General features: G+C 39.0%; 1 protein-coding gene across 1 annotated transcript in view; it reads right to left on the bottom strand.

Moving 5' to 3' along the window:
* Positions 1 to 17,602, bottom strand: part of LOC124555777 (elongation of very long chain fatty acids protein 7) — a 124,604-nt gene that overhangs the window by 97,738 nt on the left and 9,264 nt on the right. The window contains exon 2 of the mRNA XM_047129828.1: positions 7,240 to 7,303. Within this exon, the coding sequence (XP_046985784.1) occupies positions 7,240 to 7,300 (61 nt within the window). The 5' untranslated portion in view covers positions 7,301 to 7,303. The remainder of the gene's footprint in view (positions 1 to 7,239; positions 7,304 to 17,602) is intronic.

The following is a 17,602-nucleotide window of genomic DNA, read 5'->3' on the forward strand; positions in this document are numbered from 1 at the left end:
TTGTATGGGGTAAATCACAACTCCATCGATAAAATTTCAGAAGATTTTCAGGGGTATTTTCCGAATTTTTGCTACAACGGCCCCAGGGTCTGCGGTGGCTCGTTACAGGGTAATTACTTGTTTCTTGGTTTCTTACCCTTTGTATCAGGATTACACTAAAAATATCTGCACAACATTACAAATGTCGACAGTAAGCGCAGTGTGTATTGCCTGGAAACAAACGTGTTCCATTCACCCATTGTACTTATTATTAGGAACAGCAATGTCTACTTCACTGTCGGTCCTCAAGTTTGCATTCAACACTGCTCGGTTATGTCTCGGGTTTCGCTTTTTTCGGACGGTGTTAGTAGTATGTTAACAGTGATACACAGTAGGACGTAAATAACTGATAAGAAGTTGACCAATATGCAGCTCGTGTACGAGTTCACTGAATCCAATGGGATAGCAGCATGACGACAGTATAATCACGTGTGTCAGCTATTCCCGAAGCGACGGCAACCACATCACAGTCCTTTGGCATCTGAACATAAGCACCCAAGAATAATCGGATCCTTTCGTGTTACTACGTTTTGGTGACTGGCTATTACAGGCTTTTTCACTGTTATGAAAGTATTTTCACAGAAACAACAAAAATTTTGATAACAAAGCCAAATAAATCGTAATTTCGTTATTACTCTATAACGAGCCACCGGATGTCACGTGACCCTCCTACCGATTTACTGATAAAATATTCCTGAACAACTTCCTAAATTTTGTCGATGGAGTCCTTGTTCGATCCGTATAACTCAGAAGTTCTTTCACTTCATTCTCACATTGCTATCCATTTACTCTTCCTACAGCTTGAATGTGACAGTGAAGCTATTTGGAAATTATACGGCAGTTCACTGAAGTACCTGTCCTGAAATGAGGAACAGTAACTCTGACAATAACTGGACAGTTACTAATTGGTGTTCTGCAAACCGTGACTGGCACCCTGAAAGCCAAAATTAGCTTTTTGAAAGCCTTTACTAATTTAATCTGACTGTTTACATTCTTAAGACTATTTTCATTTCTCTGCAGGTCACAAAATAATGCACTTGTGAACATGACTGGAACTGATCAGAGTGCTGGTTTTTGGAAAACCTGTTCATTAACTTTTTGGGAAATGTTCGCGTCAGCTGCCGGAATGGTAGTTTTATGTAGATCAATTGTATGCAAAAGCTTTTCTGTGAGCATATCAATATCAATAGTTAGCAAGCAACAGTGATCAAAAGATTCTGAAGGAAACCGGATGCTCTTAAAGATTTCGCTTTTTCTTAAAATTCTTTTGCGTAAAGCAGAAAAAGGAGGGAGTGTCTGGTTGGTTTCTGATCCCACGTGGAGATCGCATCGCAGTGGTCACTATGGCATGAAAGCTGCTGAACGTCGGCTGACCGCCGCTCGCAATGAAAGTGCGAAGATATCGTCGCTGTGCGAGTAACGGTTGTTGACGGTGTTCCCCACAAACATCACGTCGCCCGGAATTCCCAAATCGGAAAGTGTTGCTCTCTGCTTTAGGGTTCCCGGATCTCGAACGAAGTTACGCCGCACAGAACGCTTAAAAATGTTTCCTTCTTTGAGAAGGAATCTCATGGTGTCGAGCTGTCACTGTTACATCTTTTTAAGAGAATTTTAAATTTCGTAAAAAAATCATGTTAATAGTTGCCCTGAAAGAAGAGTGTTGACATGCACAGCTCATAGATTTTTTTGTGCATGTAGTTTACAAGTCAGGAAAATAGTGGTCCACGATTCAGTTTTTCCACTTGCATATTCAAGAATTTTATAGTCTCTCTCTAGCATTTTTCTCTTTTTCTTTTACGTTAGATTGGAAACATTGAAATAAATAAATAAATAAATAGCAATTGAAAAAGCTATTTAATTTCTGTCAAAAATTATGAATTAGACGTATTACGCAATATTATAGGGCTGTGGGGTTACAAAGACATTAAAAACATTCATCAGTTTCGAAAAAACGAAGAACTTGAAAATGTAGCGCGGAGTTCACTCTCACGTCGCAAATTCTGTACTGTAATTTAATAAGAAGTAGTCACAATAGAAACGAAACTCATAAATTACCTGTTGAGAACTGTGCTGGGAAGAAAAGCCCGAGTGTGTCTCTCTTAACCTGCTGATACACTGTTTGACCAGAACAACGGACGCATAAATTCAGTTGCAATTTTCTTGCTTTCGTGCAGGCTTCCGCTTTTTGTTGTAGAACTGTTGTTTTTACTGTCATGTAATCACTTTTCTCGACGTATCGAATCTCAGAATTCAGGAAATGTTTCTCCAACTTAGATAATTTTTGTTCGTATTCAGCATCCTATTAAGGAGATGTGAACAGACGCTTTATAAAGCGAGCAACTGACACACTATCTGTTGATTCTTCTTTTTTTTTGTTTTACACAAATTGGTAACAGTGCGATTTTATAACAGCGAGGAAAGTTTATGGAACGAAAGAGATGAATTTGGTCTTCATTAGTCAACATAACACAAAGAAATTCGTGCTCATATTCTCCAGAACCACGAGCTGAATGAAAGTCGTCGTTTTATCGTGTTGTACGTGAAGGAAATGTGTAATGCTGCAAGCTAACGAGAAATATGACCAAAAGCAGTGCCAAACCGACGAAAATGTGCAGAGAGATGACAGTTTCAGAAATAAGCGGAAATCAGACAATATTGCTACCACCGTAGACGACTTAAATAAACAAAAAGAAACGCTTATCAGACGAACCGTACGATATACGGCAGTGAGCACTTCTTTCTGACATTAAGGGTGTTTTCACTCTTTTACATATATTTGTGTGTGTATCGTAATTTATATTGTATACATAATGCGATATTTCTTGTGGAATATATGTTCAGGACAGACTAAGATGTAAGTTTTTTCTATGAAGAGAGATACGTTGATTTTGGATTGTATTACTTCGCGAAATGAACGATATCATTCTCGTAAAGTTTGCCGTTGGAACTTATGGAGCAACTGTATAAGAGTCTCATTCAGAGCAAATAAAGCCATTGCGAGTCATACACCTTTTTCTAATTAACCAGTGTTATGAACTTGATAGTGTTATTAGACATATGAAGTACATTCAACATTGGCCTTCTCTGATGTCGTGCAGATTGCTGCTCGTAAGAGCCTCTCAATATTGTTTCAGTCACAATGTCGACCCATTATACATCGCTTTTCTTTGTCATTCCTGTGCATCTGAACTATGTCATTGACCCTAATGAAAGTCTGCAATTTCTACGTTGATGCTGTACAAGGAACAGAAATATATACGAAAGAAAGACGTGTTTGCGAGTCCATGTCGGGATACAGTCTGGTTGTAGTTTAGATATGAAGCACGTCAAAGATAATTGCTTACAGCATCTGATAATGACCTACAATCAGTAGTCTAAATACTATGCAGGTAGACGGAATAACAAAACCGACTGGACACCTGGCAGTACTCGTATATCACGCCGGAAAAAGACTCAGAAATCACAATACAACCATTTCTATAAGTTATATCGTAATTACTTATCTTTCTCTGAACCAAATCCAGATTTTCTTAAAATTTCGAAACTGGTATGATTATATTGAGAAGGAAAGGACGGAAGGAAGATTATGTATTGACGTCCCGTCGACGACGAGGTTATTGCAGACGGAGCATGGGCTCGGGCTGACAAACGAAATCATAACAGTCGTTTTGAAAGGAATCACCCTGACATTTGTATTAAATGCCTCAAGGAAACAACGGAAAACCCTAAATACTGGTAGTCGGACGGGGGTTTGAACCACCGTCCTCCCGAATGCGTGTCCAGCGTCCTACCACTGCACCATCTCGATCGGTGATTATTATGAGAGCAATCTGTGCGTTTTTATCTACGTTCCAGCTCAGCTGTGAATGTCTGGGGCAAATTCAGCCAATCTTGACTTAGTACCACGACATAATTGCCGTTGGGGTAAAACAGCCGTCGCATATTTGTCGTGGAAGTGGAAAAGTGGTGACTTGTAAGTACAACTCTGCAACAAATCATCAATGTCGACTAGGCTTGATACGTACATTACTTACCAAATCGATAAAAAATACCGCGGTGAGTGTGGGATAAGGGATAGAACGAAGTGAAAGGTAAGCACAACTCTGCAACACATGGAGGAAATTGCAACTAAACATGGCACATGGATGGCTTACTATCCAGCAAAAAGTACTGTGCCGTTAAGGCACCTCTAGCACTCCTATTTATTCTTGCTAGGAAACTAAAAATAGTGTATATAATCAAGGTTTGTGGTACATTAATATTAACTTTAAAAAGGAAATTTTTAAAAGGTTTTACTTTATAACTTGTATCTTATATTTTTAAAAACCTAGAAGTAAATTTTGATTTCATGTCTTGGACAGATGTCATTTCTTTCAGTATCTAACATAAGAGTGGAATGAATGACTAATTGAGCATTATATGTATAAGCGTTCTTAAAACACTTATCAAAAACAAGACACTAACTTTCGTTACCGAAAGTGGTTCGTTGTCTACACCTACATGCTGAGTTCTCAAATAAACTGTCAATATATTGCTACATCATACGTTCTGTAAGCGTGATCATTGTTGATTAATCGAACAGCATGAAAGTTAATAAACATGGCATCCGCATGAATATTCGTACGGATATTCGTTATGGATCTCGTGAGTACTGGGCTCGAGCTGGAGTTAAAAACTTTGTTACATCACAAATCTACGGTTATTACGGAAGAGTATTTGACTAGATTCAAAGAAAGCTGTCATTTTCACGTAAAAATTTGTTCTCGAACCCTACAGCCAGATGGAGACTAGTGGCCAGTTGTTACTGACATTGTTTGAATGTTTTGGAAAAAAAATGAAATTTAAGTCGTACTGGATAGCCAGTGATTGCTTATTTTGAAAATTATTTATTATTCGAAACAAGGAGAACAATTTCACAACCAGATTACCGGTTTCGGCTGTCACCGGCTATCCTGAGCCATTGAGACAGATGCCGTGATTCACTCCCACCCGAGACTGCGACGGACAATAAATTATTTTTAAATTTTTGAATATGCCACTGTTTTTATCTGTCTTCTATTTCTTCTGTTCACGTGATACTTGTAGTGGCTCGAGAGTCCTCCAGAAAACAATTTCTTAACTCGATGACGACTTTGTAACCTACTCAATCAAAAATTTAATGTGATCCGAACGCCTTGCTTTTAGTTTCTATTACATTCTGTGGTTTTAATATTCGCGTCAGTACACTGATCGAGAAGAGTGATATCAGTACATTGGTGAAAGAAAACTCCTTTATTCTAAGTACTACGGCGGACTGAAGAGAGAATTTTATGTAATTACTGGTTCCGCATATGACTAAAACTACGTGCATTTCTTTGACACTCCTGTAGACAGAACTTTGCTCTCTCTCACATCTCTGTTTTGGTGGTCTCTGTGACTCCATTTAACACTTGTTTATCCGTAATAGTGCTCTCTCTCCCTCTCTCTCTCTCTCTCTCTCTCTCTCTCTCTCTCTCTCTCTCTCTCAAACGAGGTAATCTGCTATGCAACAGCCTTCATGACAGAGTTGAATAAAACCTATTAACGCGAGGGGGGAGGGGGGTGTTTCAGGTAAGGTTAAGCTGTCACTAGTGTTGGTGGTAAAAAATATTTTCATCAGTGGAATTAGGCTGACAAATCGAGAGTTGTTACGCCTTCACGTCATAAAGAGAGTAGTAGGCTATTTACCGAAACCGGGACCCATGTTCTATATCTTTTTTATTTTCATATCATTCCAAAATAGATCAAATACTGCTTTAAACTGCAAAATTAATTACGACGTTTACCTATCCATGCATTTCACGTCATTCACAGGTCGAAGAAATACTCCAACGTCACTAAAACCTGACATAATCTGAATGTACGGTACGGTATACATTCACTGTACTCAGTAATTGACTTCAAAAGCATAATTTCTGCTACGGCGTCTTCCTGATCATCCATCCGTAGATCTGCGTTTATTGGTTGGTTGGTTGTTTGGGGAAGGAGACCACCATCCGTAGATCTGCGTTTATTGGTTGGTTGGTTGTTTGGGGAAGGAGACCAGACAGCGTGGTCATCGGTCTCATCGGTTTAGGGAAGAAAGTCGGCCGTGCCCTTTCAGAGGAACCATCCCGGCATTTGCCTGGAGTGATTTAGGAAAATCACGGAAAACCTAAATCAAGATGGCCGGACGCGGGATTGAACCGTCGTCCTCCCGAATGCGAGTCCAGTGTCTAACCACTGCGCCACCTCACTCGGTCTGTGTTTATTGCATCGACATGGTATGACTGCTTACCCATCACACTTTCGCTGTAAGCAGTAGTATCAAGGAGGTGGGGAGAATATCAACCACAGAGTCCTCTAGTATGGACGAAAACACTTCATTTTTAATATTACACATAATACACTTAAATTTATGTTACTTATTGTTACCCGGATTTTGATCCAATGTGAAAATTAAGGCGACGTCTGAATCTGATAAATTATCTCAGTAAGTTCTTCCCAATGAAGTAATTTTTAAGACTGGAACGAACGATGGTGGTAAAGAGAGGGACAATTGCCACTGTCCAACTTGTCAGTAAGAACCATATTAGTTCAGGAAATGAAATTATAACTAAAACTGGAAACCTTAAGCTTATGAAACTTCCTGGCAGATTAAAACTGTGTGCCCGACCGAGTTCGAGTCTCGGTCGGGCACACAGTTTTAATCTGCCAGGAAGTTTCGTATCAGCGCGCACTCCGCTGCAGAGTGAGAATCTCATTCCTAAGCTTATGATTTGCATAATTTATTTTTGCTGCAAGACGAGTTGACCCAGAATTTTATGAGTACTTTTCAAAACAACCGTGATGAAGTAGAAGATTGCACGGACACAGTGATACAGTACGTTGATTTCATTATGTAAGTTATTGCTCCTGCACCTTCCGTACGTTGCAAAGAGTAGCGGTAAGGCCAGTAGAAAATTAAGCCCAATGAATACAATGGAAATCATTGACTTTTTCAAAATTCCTAAATTACTCCGAAAAGAGATTTTATACTAGAAGAACGCAGAGCGATTCTCTAGAAGCATAATGCAGTACTAGTATTATGTATTTACTGTTGTTAATTCCAAAGCTAAGTACTCTGTCAGTGTCAGTGAAGATGAAAGTGTACCAACTTTTGTCGCCAAATATAACTCTTATTTAATTCATAGCAGTACTTACGTTTTTTATGTTGTATGAGTTCATTGTAATTGTGGACGACCAGGTGCATGAGGCTAGCCATTTTCTGAAACACAATAAAGATAAATGTTATTTTTGACAGTCTTACTCCAATAACATTTTTTAGTCCAGTATAAAAATATACAACTGAAAGTGTTCCACAATGAACTATACTATTTTCACTCTTACTTTTATAGTTTTAGCATTTTATGTAACATAATTTTTTCATTTGCCTTTTTATACATCAGCACATCAGTTTAACAATATGAAGTTGGAGCATATCGGAAGAGAAGAATATTTTCCTAGTTCAAATGAGAGCAACAATCCTTGATAGATATTGCAAAGAAGTTTATTTTTCTTGTGAAATCACGGATTTGTCTTTAGACACCTATTGCCAATGAATATTCAAATTTTTAATCATCATCGAATGATAAATCTTTCTTTTTTCGGACTGTTTTTGATATATCTACAGCCTTTCTCTTCATCGATGTGTTTGGGACAATATGGGATTCGCTGTGTCTCAAGAATATTTTTAACGAATCCGTAGTTAAAGTATTTCTGTTTATTGTAATCTTAGATATATATGACGTAATTTTAGAAGATTATGTTACTGCGCAAATATCGGCATCAGCTGCGGAAATCGGTTGACGCTGTGTCAGAAAGAAGGCATAGCACAAATCCATACTAAGTTAAACGAAAGTTGCGGCCGTCATTGAAATAGCATGTAGACAGAACCCAACGACATTTCCTATACTGGCCCTGTTTGTATGTTAATAACACTACCGCTTTCTAAAATTACCAAGTCAATGTTATTTTGTTTCGGGGAGAGCTTCCTGGTTTTAATTAGATCCGTGAGATCGTGCAAGAACTTATTGTAATTGTTGAATTTTCATCCTCTTCTTGACAGCTGAATAATATCACTTCTTTTATAAAGACTGAATTCATGACGTTGTTCAGGATAGGATTTTTAACGGACTTCAAAGCACAATGAAAACAAAAAGGGTCTCGCAATATGGGTAATATTTACGTCTGGCCTTGCAGCAGTACAGATTTCTGGTCATTAATGAATCAGATTACGATAGAAAAAAATGGTATAGGATTTGCATTAAATTTTTCTTTAATTAGATTGAAATCTGATAAATACATATTGTGATGGCTAAGTAAGTCTCATGATAGGGTTCTAGTGACGTAGTAGTGAGTAGATACAGGAAACCAAAGAGTTTAAAACGGAATGCATTGCTAGCCGTAGCATGTGGAAAACATGCTTTGCTGTTCTAGAATTTTCGCTATTCTGACTGTAACAAACTGACTCTGCAGAATTCATCTGTGGCACGACAGTGTGGAAGGTATCACAAACTCAGCTAAGTAAAAAATACAACAATTTGCGCCTTTACTTGCATATATAAGCCGATTTCTGGATTTTTCTTTTGTGTGAGATCACATGTGACAGATACAAGTGCTGATTCGAAATTTTAGATTTTAATACTCTAAGCGTTGTTTTCTCATAATCTTTCAATGCTTGTCTCAACACCTATGTGTATCTTGATATACTGTGTGCTTCAGAACATTTCCGAGTGTGGCGAAAATCTCATAGTATATCGTCATTTGTGAACTTAAATTGTGCTTTTTAGAAACTTTTGGCAACAGTTTTCACGTTTGTGATTGAGTAACTGTGTCACATATTGTGTTACAATTAGTTTTCCCTTTCAAGTGTATATTGTCTCCATTTATCGTAAATTAACACTATTTTCTAGTTTGTTAGCGACTACAACCTCAAAAAAGTTTCAGGATATTAGTAACTTTTATCACAGGGTTTTCATTTGCCGTAATACATATCTCGTTTTGCGGACGAATTTCTTGATTTCATAAAGGGAATTATATCAATACCTTTAGCTTAACAGGTCCAGAATTTAAAAGAGAATCCGCAGGCTTATTTTTAAGTTATTTGTTTATTGTTCCGTAGGAAATTCCCCAGGCACAATGCAGCCCCACTGTGAACGCTTTTCTGGAATATGGTATGAGTCAGTTGATGTTCGCAAGCAGGTGGAAATAGGCCTGAATATTGCAAACGATTGGAAGTTGCTGCGAGTGGATGTGTCGAGATAGCATCCGAGAGTCGTGTAGCAAAGATACCAGAGATACCTCAAGTACTATCCCCTCCTCTGCTCAAACTAATGGGAAGAAACGCCAGGCGCACTCAATGTGTATGGCTGGGGACCTGATTCAGCATGTTGAAGAGACTATTCCAACAGCCACTGAGGGAACGTGGTGCAAACAACTGCACACTGAGGTGCATGTTGAAACTAACGATATCTGTCATCTGAGCTCGGGGGTTGCATTTGGATCATTCCAGAGACCGGCAGAGGAGGGTGTGAAGACCAGCCTTGCACGCAGGGTTTCAATAAGGTTCACAATTTGTAGCACTGTCACCAGAACTGGCGGTGGCCGCCTGGTTCTGAGCCGAGTAGGAGGACTGAGCCAAAACTTCGTATGTACTATGACGAGCTAGGCTGCGGCTTCTTGGACTTTACCCATAAGGGTGAGAAATGTAGGAACCGCCTAACGTGTCAGGTGTGCATTACACATCAGGGACTGCTACGCAGGTCGATGACTGTATGAGGGTTTCACTAAAGGGTGTCTTAGATTTGACGACTCTCCTTCCTGTGCAGATAACGATGGCTGTGGGGCACCCATCAGTGTCAGCATAAGATCCAGAGAAAAGCACCCACAGGGGGTGATTTTTAAAATTCCAGTGATTTACAGCCGAAGCATTCGCATCAAAGTGCCGAGTTCGAAGCGCTCCTGAGGAGGAAGATTTTTGGAAAAAATTTAAGCGTATATCGAAAGGAGAGGCTAATTACAAATCTAGGTGGTGTATTTGTCACAGTTAACAAGAAACTCAAATATAGCGAGATAGAAACTGAAATTGCATGCTGGATTATCTGGGCAAGACTCAGTACCCAGGGTGAACGTAAATTTATAATCGGAACTTTTTTCAGCCATCAGTCTCACCTCTCGATGTAATAGAAAACGTTAGAGAAAATGGAGGTTCACTAGTACGTAAGTTCCCCAATCATACTGTCATCGTTAAAATGGCTCTAAGCACTATGGGACTTAACATCTGAGGTCATCAGTCCCCTAGACTTAGAACTACTTAAACCTAACTGACCTAAGGACATCACACACATCCATGCCCGATGCAGGATTCTAACCTGCGACCGTAGCAGCAGCGCGGGTCCGGACTGAAGCGCCTAGAACCGATCGGTCACGGCGGCCGGCTTTGTCATCGTTGGAGGAGACTTTAATCATTCAGCAATCAATTGGAAAAATTATAGTTTGGTTGTGAGAGTGATAAGATATCTTGGGAAACATTACTAATTGCCTTCTCTGAGAACTACAAAAAACATTGTTCGGCAGCAATAAATATACTTAACCTCTTTGAGGGTGTTCACCAAGAAACAGGTATCAGCGAACATGAGCAGTCGCAGCAACAGTGATTACTAAATTACAAAGGGTAGTTAAAACAAGTAGAAGTAATTATAGTTTCATAAAACTAGATAAAGAGGCTGTAGTGTCGTATCTCGACAAGAAATTCGAAGGGAGCATGCAGAAGAAACGTGGATCAGTCTTAAAGGAGTAATTAACCATGTACTTGAAAGGTATGTACCTGGTAGAACAGTTCATGATGGGAGGGACCTCCCATGGTATACAATAACTGTAAAGAAACATATGAAAAACAGAGTCTGCTGCTTAAGAGGTGTACAGCAAAGCGTAGGGCTAGAGATGCGTAGATGTTGTATGAAACCAAAGTTATTGCCCAGATACTCGTAGACGAGAGGGAGAGAGACTGAAATCGAGGGTAATAAAGCAGAAATGAAAACGCTGCACTCTGGTTTCAAATGTTCCTTTACAAATGAACATCCATGGCTATTGTCCCACTTTAATTCTCTGCGAAGATGAGTGAAACAGACATTAGTGGCAGTGGTGTTGAGAAACAGATGAAGTTGCTAAAATCGAACAAAGTTCCAGGGCTCGATGTAATCGCCAGCAGATTATGAGATTATGTACCGAATTTTCGGCCTTTTTCGCTCCTCTTTTAACTATTATCTACCGTAAATCCCTCGAAAAAAAAAAATACAATGCCCGGCAGGGAAGAAAGCACAGATCCTAGCCAGTCAGGTAGATGCAGTATTTCTCGATTTCCGAAAATTATTTGACTCAGTACCACATGTACGCGTATTATCGAAAGTATGATCGAATGGGATATCAAGCGAAATTTGTGACTGGACTGAGGATATTTTTGTAGGAAGGAAGCAACATGTTATCCCGGATCGAGAGCCAGCGACAGAGGTCGAAGCAAGATCTGGTTGCTCCAGGAAAATTCTTTGGGGCACTGATGTCTGGTCAGATCTAGATAAGCTTTCCAAGTGGTGCAAAGACTGACAACTTGATTTAAAATTTCCGAAATGTGGAATTGTAGACTTCACAAAATGAAAAAAAAAGTTGTCTCTTGTGACTATAGTATCCACCAGTCACAACTGGAATCGGTCAATTCATGCAACTTCTTGTGTGTAACACGCTGAAATGGTATGAATGAAACTATTACATTGACTCAGACGCAAGTAAAGCAGGTATCAGACTTCGTTTTATTATTTATAGTAAGGAAATGACGTCTGCAGCTCGTGGTCTCGCGGTAGCGTTCTCGCTTCCCGAGCACGGGTTCGATTCCCGGCGGGGTCAGGGATTTTTGCTGCCTCGAGATGACTGGGTGTTGTTGTGTCGTTTTCATCATCATCATTCATCCCCCTTACGGTCGGAGGAAGGCAATGGCAAACCACCTCCACTAGGACCTTGCCTAGTAAGGCCGCGCGGGTCTCCCGCGTCGTTCCCCTACGCTCTGTAAAGAAGTATGGGACTTCATCATCATCATCATCATCATCATCATCATCATCATCAAGGAAATGACATCAGTGTACAAAGGAGATTGCTTAAAAATCATTCGTGGGACCCATCTTAGAATACTTCTCAATTGTGTGGGACACGCGGCAGATATGGTTAACAGGAGGTAATGAACGTATACAGAGAAGGGCAACATGAATAATTACGGGTCTGTTTCATCTGTGGGAGCTAGTCACACAGATGTTGAAAAATCTGAAGCGGAGACACGCTAAGATAGTTGCAAGCTATCACTTGGAAGCATATTTAAAAACTTAGTAACTTTAAGTGAGGAATCTAGGAGTATACTTCGACCCCATACATATCACTTTCTTAGGAACTGTGAAGACAAGATTAGACTAATTACAGCGTGCACAAAGCCATTTAAACTATCATTTTTCCCGTTCTCCTTGAATGGAATGGTAAGAGGCCTTAACAGGTGGTACAATGGGAAGCAATCTTATTCATGAACTTCATAGAAGTTTGCAGAGTATGAAAGCAGATGTAGATGTAAAAAAGATCTATGTCTATCGTTCTCTAGTCGGCGTGATCCTTCTAGGCATAGTAGCAACTACTCTTGAAAAAAATGAAGGGGTAATTATTGACCTTAGTCTTCGTGAACTGACCAGCCATAACTTATTTGGAACCAATTTAAGAAAACCACGTAAATCATAAGTACAGCAAAATAATCACGTCAGTATCTGAACTCTTCCCTTTGGCAAAAGGAGTCTAAGGACTTACTACACAGACGAGTTGTTCTAGTTGAATATTTCCAAAAGTTTCACAAAATATATAAGTAATTTTTACCCAAGCCTAGCAATCAAAATCTGTTACAACACAGGTGAGAAGAAAGTAACAATTATTAAACATATTTATGCAATACAACGCTTATGCAAACGAGGATTAACAATTGTTTAATGTGTTACAGACGTTATTGGTAGCGTACATTAATATTCTCCAAAATATTTTTAATTCGTAATGGTGTTGCAGCTATTGACGATACATATGGAAATGTAATATATTTGAAATCGTAATAGTGCAGTGACTGTCTGCAGTCCTTTTGTATGGGTAGCGTTTGTACAACGATGATCTACGCACTGTCTTATTGCATCGTCTGCTCTTCTTAACATCCAGAGACTGTAAAAGAAAATAAGAATTGGTACTACTGCTTCCTGAGAAATCCTCCTGTCCTCACGTAACATACTTCCGTGACTAGTATCGGGTGATCTCATGAAAACAATGCCCTGACCTCTGGCTGCACCTGCTATAGCGTTCATTGACCTCAGACAGTAATTGAATTCTCCCTTATTGGAGTTAAATTTTTCACTGAATAAGTAATGAATCACTATCCTAAGGTCGTGTGCGTGACTCAATGCCAAGTCTTCCCCAGGGTGTCAAAAGATATCAAAGTGATTTCTTTCCGAATAGGTTTCAAATACTTCCGACCAGTAATTTCAGTAACTTAGTTTTGTTGCGCAATAAGAGTAATGCTGTACATAATTGAAGGAAAGTACCTACTTAACTTATTAGTAAAAAGTAATTGTAATAAATAATGTTGCAGAATATCTTTTTAAGAAAATATGTCAAATTCAATAAACTATCAAATATTAAAAGGTCCAAAAAGTGAAAGTTTAAAGCATTAATAGAAACTTGTCTTTAGCTACATGTGATATGCAGCGGTTGTCATGAACTGTGAAATCATTCTGTCATTTTTTACAACAAACCGGCGATAGTGTTTTCATCAGTTTTAAATATAACCAGTCTCTCAGAAATTTCGGAAGTTACGAACATGGTGTCTCCTCCGACTTCTATCTTCTAACTGAAATATAAGGTATCTTAAATGAATATAGTGATGTTCGATAGCTTGTTTAATTATGGCGTACGGAAAAATTCAATACCCACAGAAAACAGACAGAGAATTCCATTATAAAAAATGGTAACGTTTTGAATTTTTATCTACCTCAGCAAGTGATACCTATAAGTTATCAAAAATTTTTTATTGCGATACTGAAAGTCTATTATTTTATCTTGTAGCTAGCTATTTCATACGTTGGCTTGATCTAATCCAATATCAGCGACCATAAATGTATTAAAATGGTTATTTTCAGTTTTGGAGCGCATACGCTCAATGTGAAAAACTGAATCTAAAAGTCGAAACAGAACCCCCTTTTTGAGTTGAGTACAGATTTCATAAGTTTCTTTGACCAAAATACAAACGAATATTCGTCTGTTTTATTTGTGAAATGGACCTATTTTGCAGGATTATGAAATAACAGAAATTTCATATACGATTTTCGTAATGCGTGACTGGACCAAAAAAGTGAGAATCAAACTGTCTCTATTGCACCAGAACTGCCCTTCTTTCTTGGTAATCTTCTCTAACATTTGGCATCACTTTAATTTTACATCTTTTGGTTATCTCTGAATTTAACAACAAATCTGAGCTGTCCTTAATATCTCAGGCGTACCATCTTTCCTAGCAGCCGATTCGCGGGAAATGTCTAAAGTTATCTCAGTATCTCATTTACATTAATATGATTGTGGCTGATCCTGTGCAAGGATGGAGCCACTTATTTTGTTTATGTACCTGTTACGGTTCACTTCTTTATTTTAAAGATTTCATTCATACTTTTGTACCACTATCGTGTGTCTTTTTTAAATAAATTAATTGAATTGGGCGTAAGGTTCTGGCGGAGGTTCGAGTCCTCCCTTGGGCATGGGTGTGTGTGTTTGTCTTTAGGATAATTTAGGTTAAGTAGTGTGTAAGCTTAGGGACTGATGACCTTAGCAGTTAAGTCCCATAAGATTTAAAAATTAAAAAAAAATGTGCTTTAAAAGGCGCATTTAGTAGATGCTGCGAAAATACGAAGTCGGAAGACGACTTACGATGAATAAGGTTTCGTATCGACAACGAGGTATGGACAGTGCACTTCGTATATGCCATTGTATTGAAAACCTACTGAAATTTACAAGCAAATGGAGTAAGCGGTACATGTAAACTGAAGATTCAGAATGTTGGGGTGAGACGATTAACACCCGCTTCAGAAGTTGAGTCGGACAACAGAAACTGACCATCAATAGAAACAAGTGTGTTATGTAGGTGAAGATGGATTCATCACTTAGTAGATCAGACTACTGGCTCACTACGCACCGCACTGTTAGTGACGGCCAAGGGCACTGGTACTTTGACAAACCAATGAACTTGCACCAGAGAAGACTAAAGCTTAGAAACACGTCGAACCATTTTGATACCAGTATGTTGTAAATTTCCTACATTATGCGACATCTCCCTCTTATCCAATTCACAGCTACGCAGATTCAAAGTCTGTGATAACTGGCCGGCCGGTGTGGCCGTGCGGTTAAAGGCGCTTCAGTCTGGAACCGCGTGACCGCTACGGTCGCAGGTTCGAATCCTGCCTCGGGCATGGATGTGTGTGATGTCCTTAGGTTAGGTAGGTTTAATTAGTTGTAAGTTCTAGGCGACTGATGACCTCAGAAGTTAAGTCGCATAGTGCTCAGAGCCATTTGTGATAACTGCTTTTTTGGAACGTGGAGTATAAGACAAATAACACACAGAAACTTGATGAAAGAAACAGAAACAAGTTTCCTTATGACCGAAGTATAATAGTTCGCTATTCCTAGAAAGGAAACCTTAGCAGATTTGAGGAGTGGTAAGTATGGATTCCGAAACATATTCTGTTTTACAGCAAGAACCAGATGGTGAAGGTTGTTAGATTTCACAGGTAAGGGTTTTAGAAGGCGGAAGCGGGGCCAGGACTGGCGCTTGCGTCCTTGGTTGCGTGGGTGGGGCGCATATTCAAGGATGTCTCGCACTTGCCCGGCCCTTTCCGTCAACAAGGACTGCGCAACGTGCTTCACAGCCCTCGTAAACTGCTCTTCTCCAGCTCGCTCTCGTCAGCAGTCGTACTGTGGTCAAAACCTTTTTTATTTGGCTGCAGTAAAATTTGTTTCCTTCGTATTTCCAGGTAGTACAAAATTTACGTATCGAGAAAACTCAACAATGAGGTAGTGGTGTTAAAAACAATTCACAGGTCGAGCCAAATATATAAACTTTGGTGCCTGATAATTCTCTTTCCAAACACTACTTTTGTTACGACTGTGCTTTTCCCTTCAGTACTTCACGCATAATACTCGGACCTTTCTCTGCTTGCTGAATCTCTCTCTCTCACACCGATAGGTAACTGAACTCAGACGTACAGTTACCGCCACTCGAAATTTGGTTATGGTATGACATGAGTTCCAGTGGCATCTTGCATCTGCCATTGAACTTATTTGTAAGGTTACATTTGATTCCTTGTTCTCATATTCTCGTACAGGGATCGCAGATTTCGGACAAAAAAAAATACCAATATTATTTTCCATTTTATAAAATTTGAATACTTCTGACAGATCTTAATTTGTCGTCACTCCCATGAAACGCTACTCTCATATCCCACAAAATTTTATAAATTTTTGTTGCTCGTGAGAGAAGAAATCTAGATGATACCAGTTCGTCTTAGAAGGCTAAGTTGAGAAGAAAATAGTATGTTCTTGTATAAAGCATAAACTGACAGAAATTTCGAAGAAATTTTACTAAAACACATACTTTCTTCCTATCCTGACACGAATTGAAGAAATAATTTTCAATAGACTTCCAGTCTTAAATACTTTTGAATCAGTATCCTAAACTCTTTTTTTTGTAATATTTTGACTATCTTTTTTTTAGTTATATCTAGTTTAGTCCTCCACAGCGAGCGAGGTCTTTACTGATGGAGAACTTTCTGACATCCGACAAGGTATTCGTGTGAACGTCTTTATGAAACGCATAGGTTTGAACATGGCTGCTTGGTTCAGTGACCGTTTATAAATTAAAATTGAAACAAATGAGCCCTCGGTCACAACTTTTTAGCCTTATTAACCGGGTTTCAACATTTCTAAGAGTGCCTTCATCAGAATTTAGACATTTAAAGTGGTCTATAACATAATTACAAATTTGAGGGAAGAAAAAATTTTTTATCTAAAAACGTGTGAGTACTGACTGACAATACAAGACAGAGACAGTACCTACATGTCACTAATAAAACAAATAACATGCCAGAAGCCGCCCTTTGGTCACAAAACATTTAAAAGGAATGTGTGAAGGCGAGCCTCTAAGGGCTGCTCATACCTGTACAGCCACAGGTTGCAACGGGCTCCTCGGAGAGTCTTCCCAGAAATTTGTAATTATGTTGTAGACCAGTTTAAACGCCTAAATTCTGATGAAGGCACTCTTAGAAGTGTTGAAACCTGGTTAATAAAACTAAAAAATTGTGACCGAGGGCTTATTTGTTTCAATTGTCTTTATGAAAGCCTCTGTTAATTTGAATCAGAATTGCTGGAATGAGATTGAAATAACGTTCTCTTTATTCCAAAGTCAATGATTTACCATAGC

Source organism: Schistocerca americana, chromosome X (assembly GCF_021461395.2).
Source record: "Schistocerca americana isolate TAMUIC-IGC-003095 chromosome X, iqSchAmer2.1, whole genome shotgun sequence".
Taxonomy (NCBI): Eukaryota; Metazoa; Arthropoda; class Insecta; order Orthoptera; family Acrididae; genus Schistocerca; species Schistocerca americana.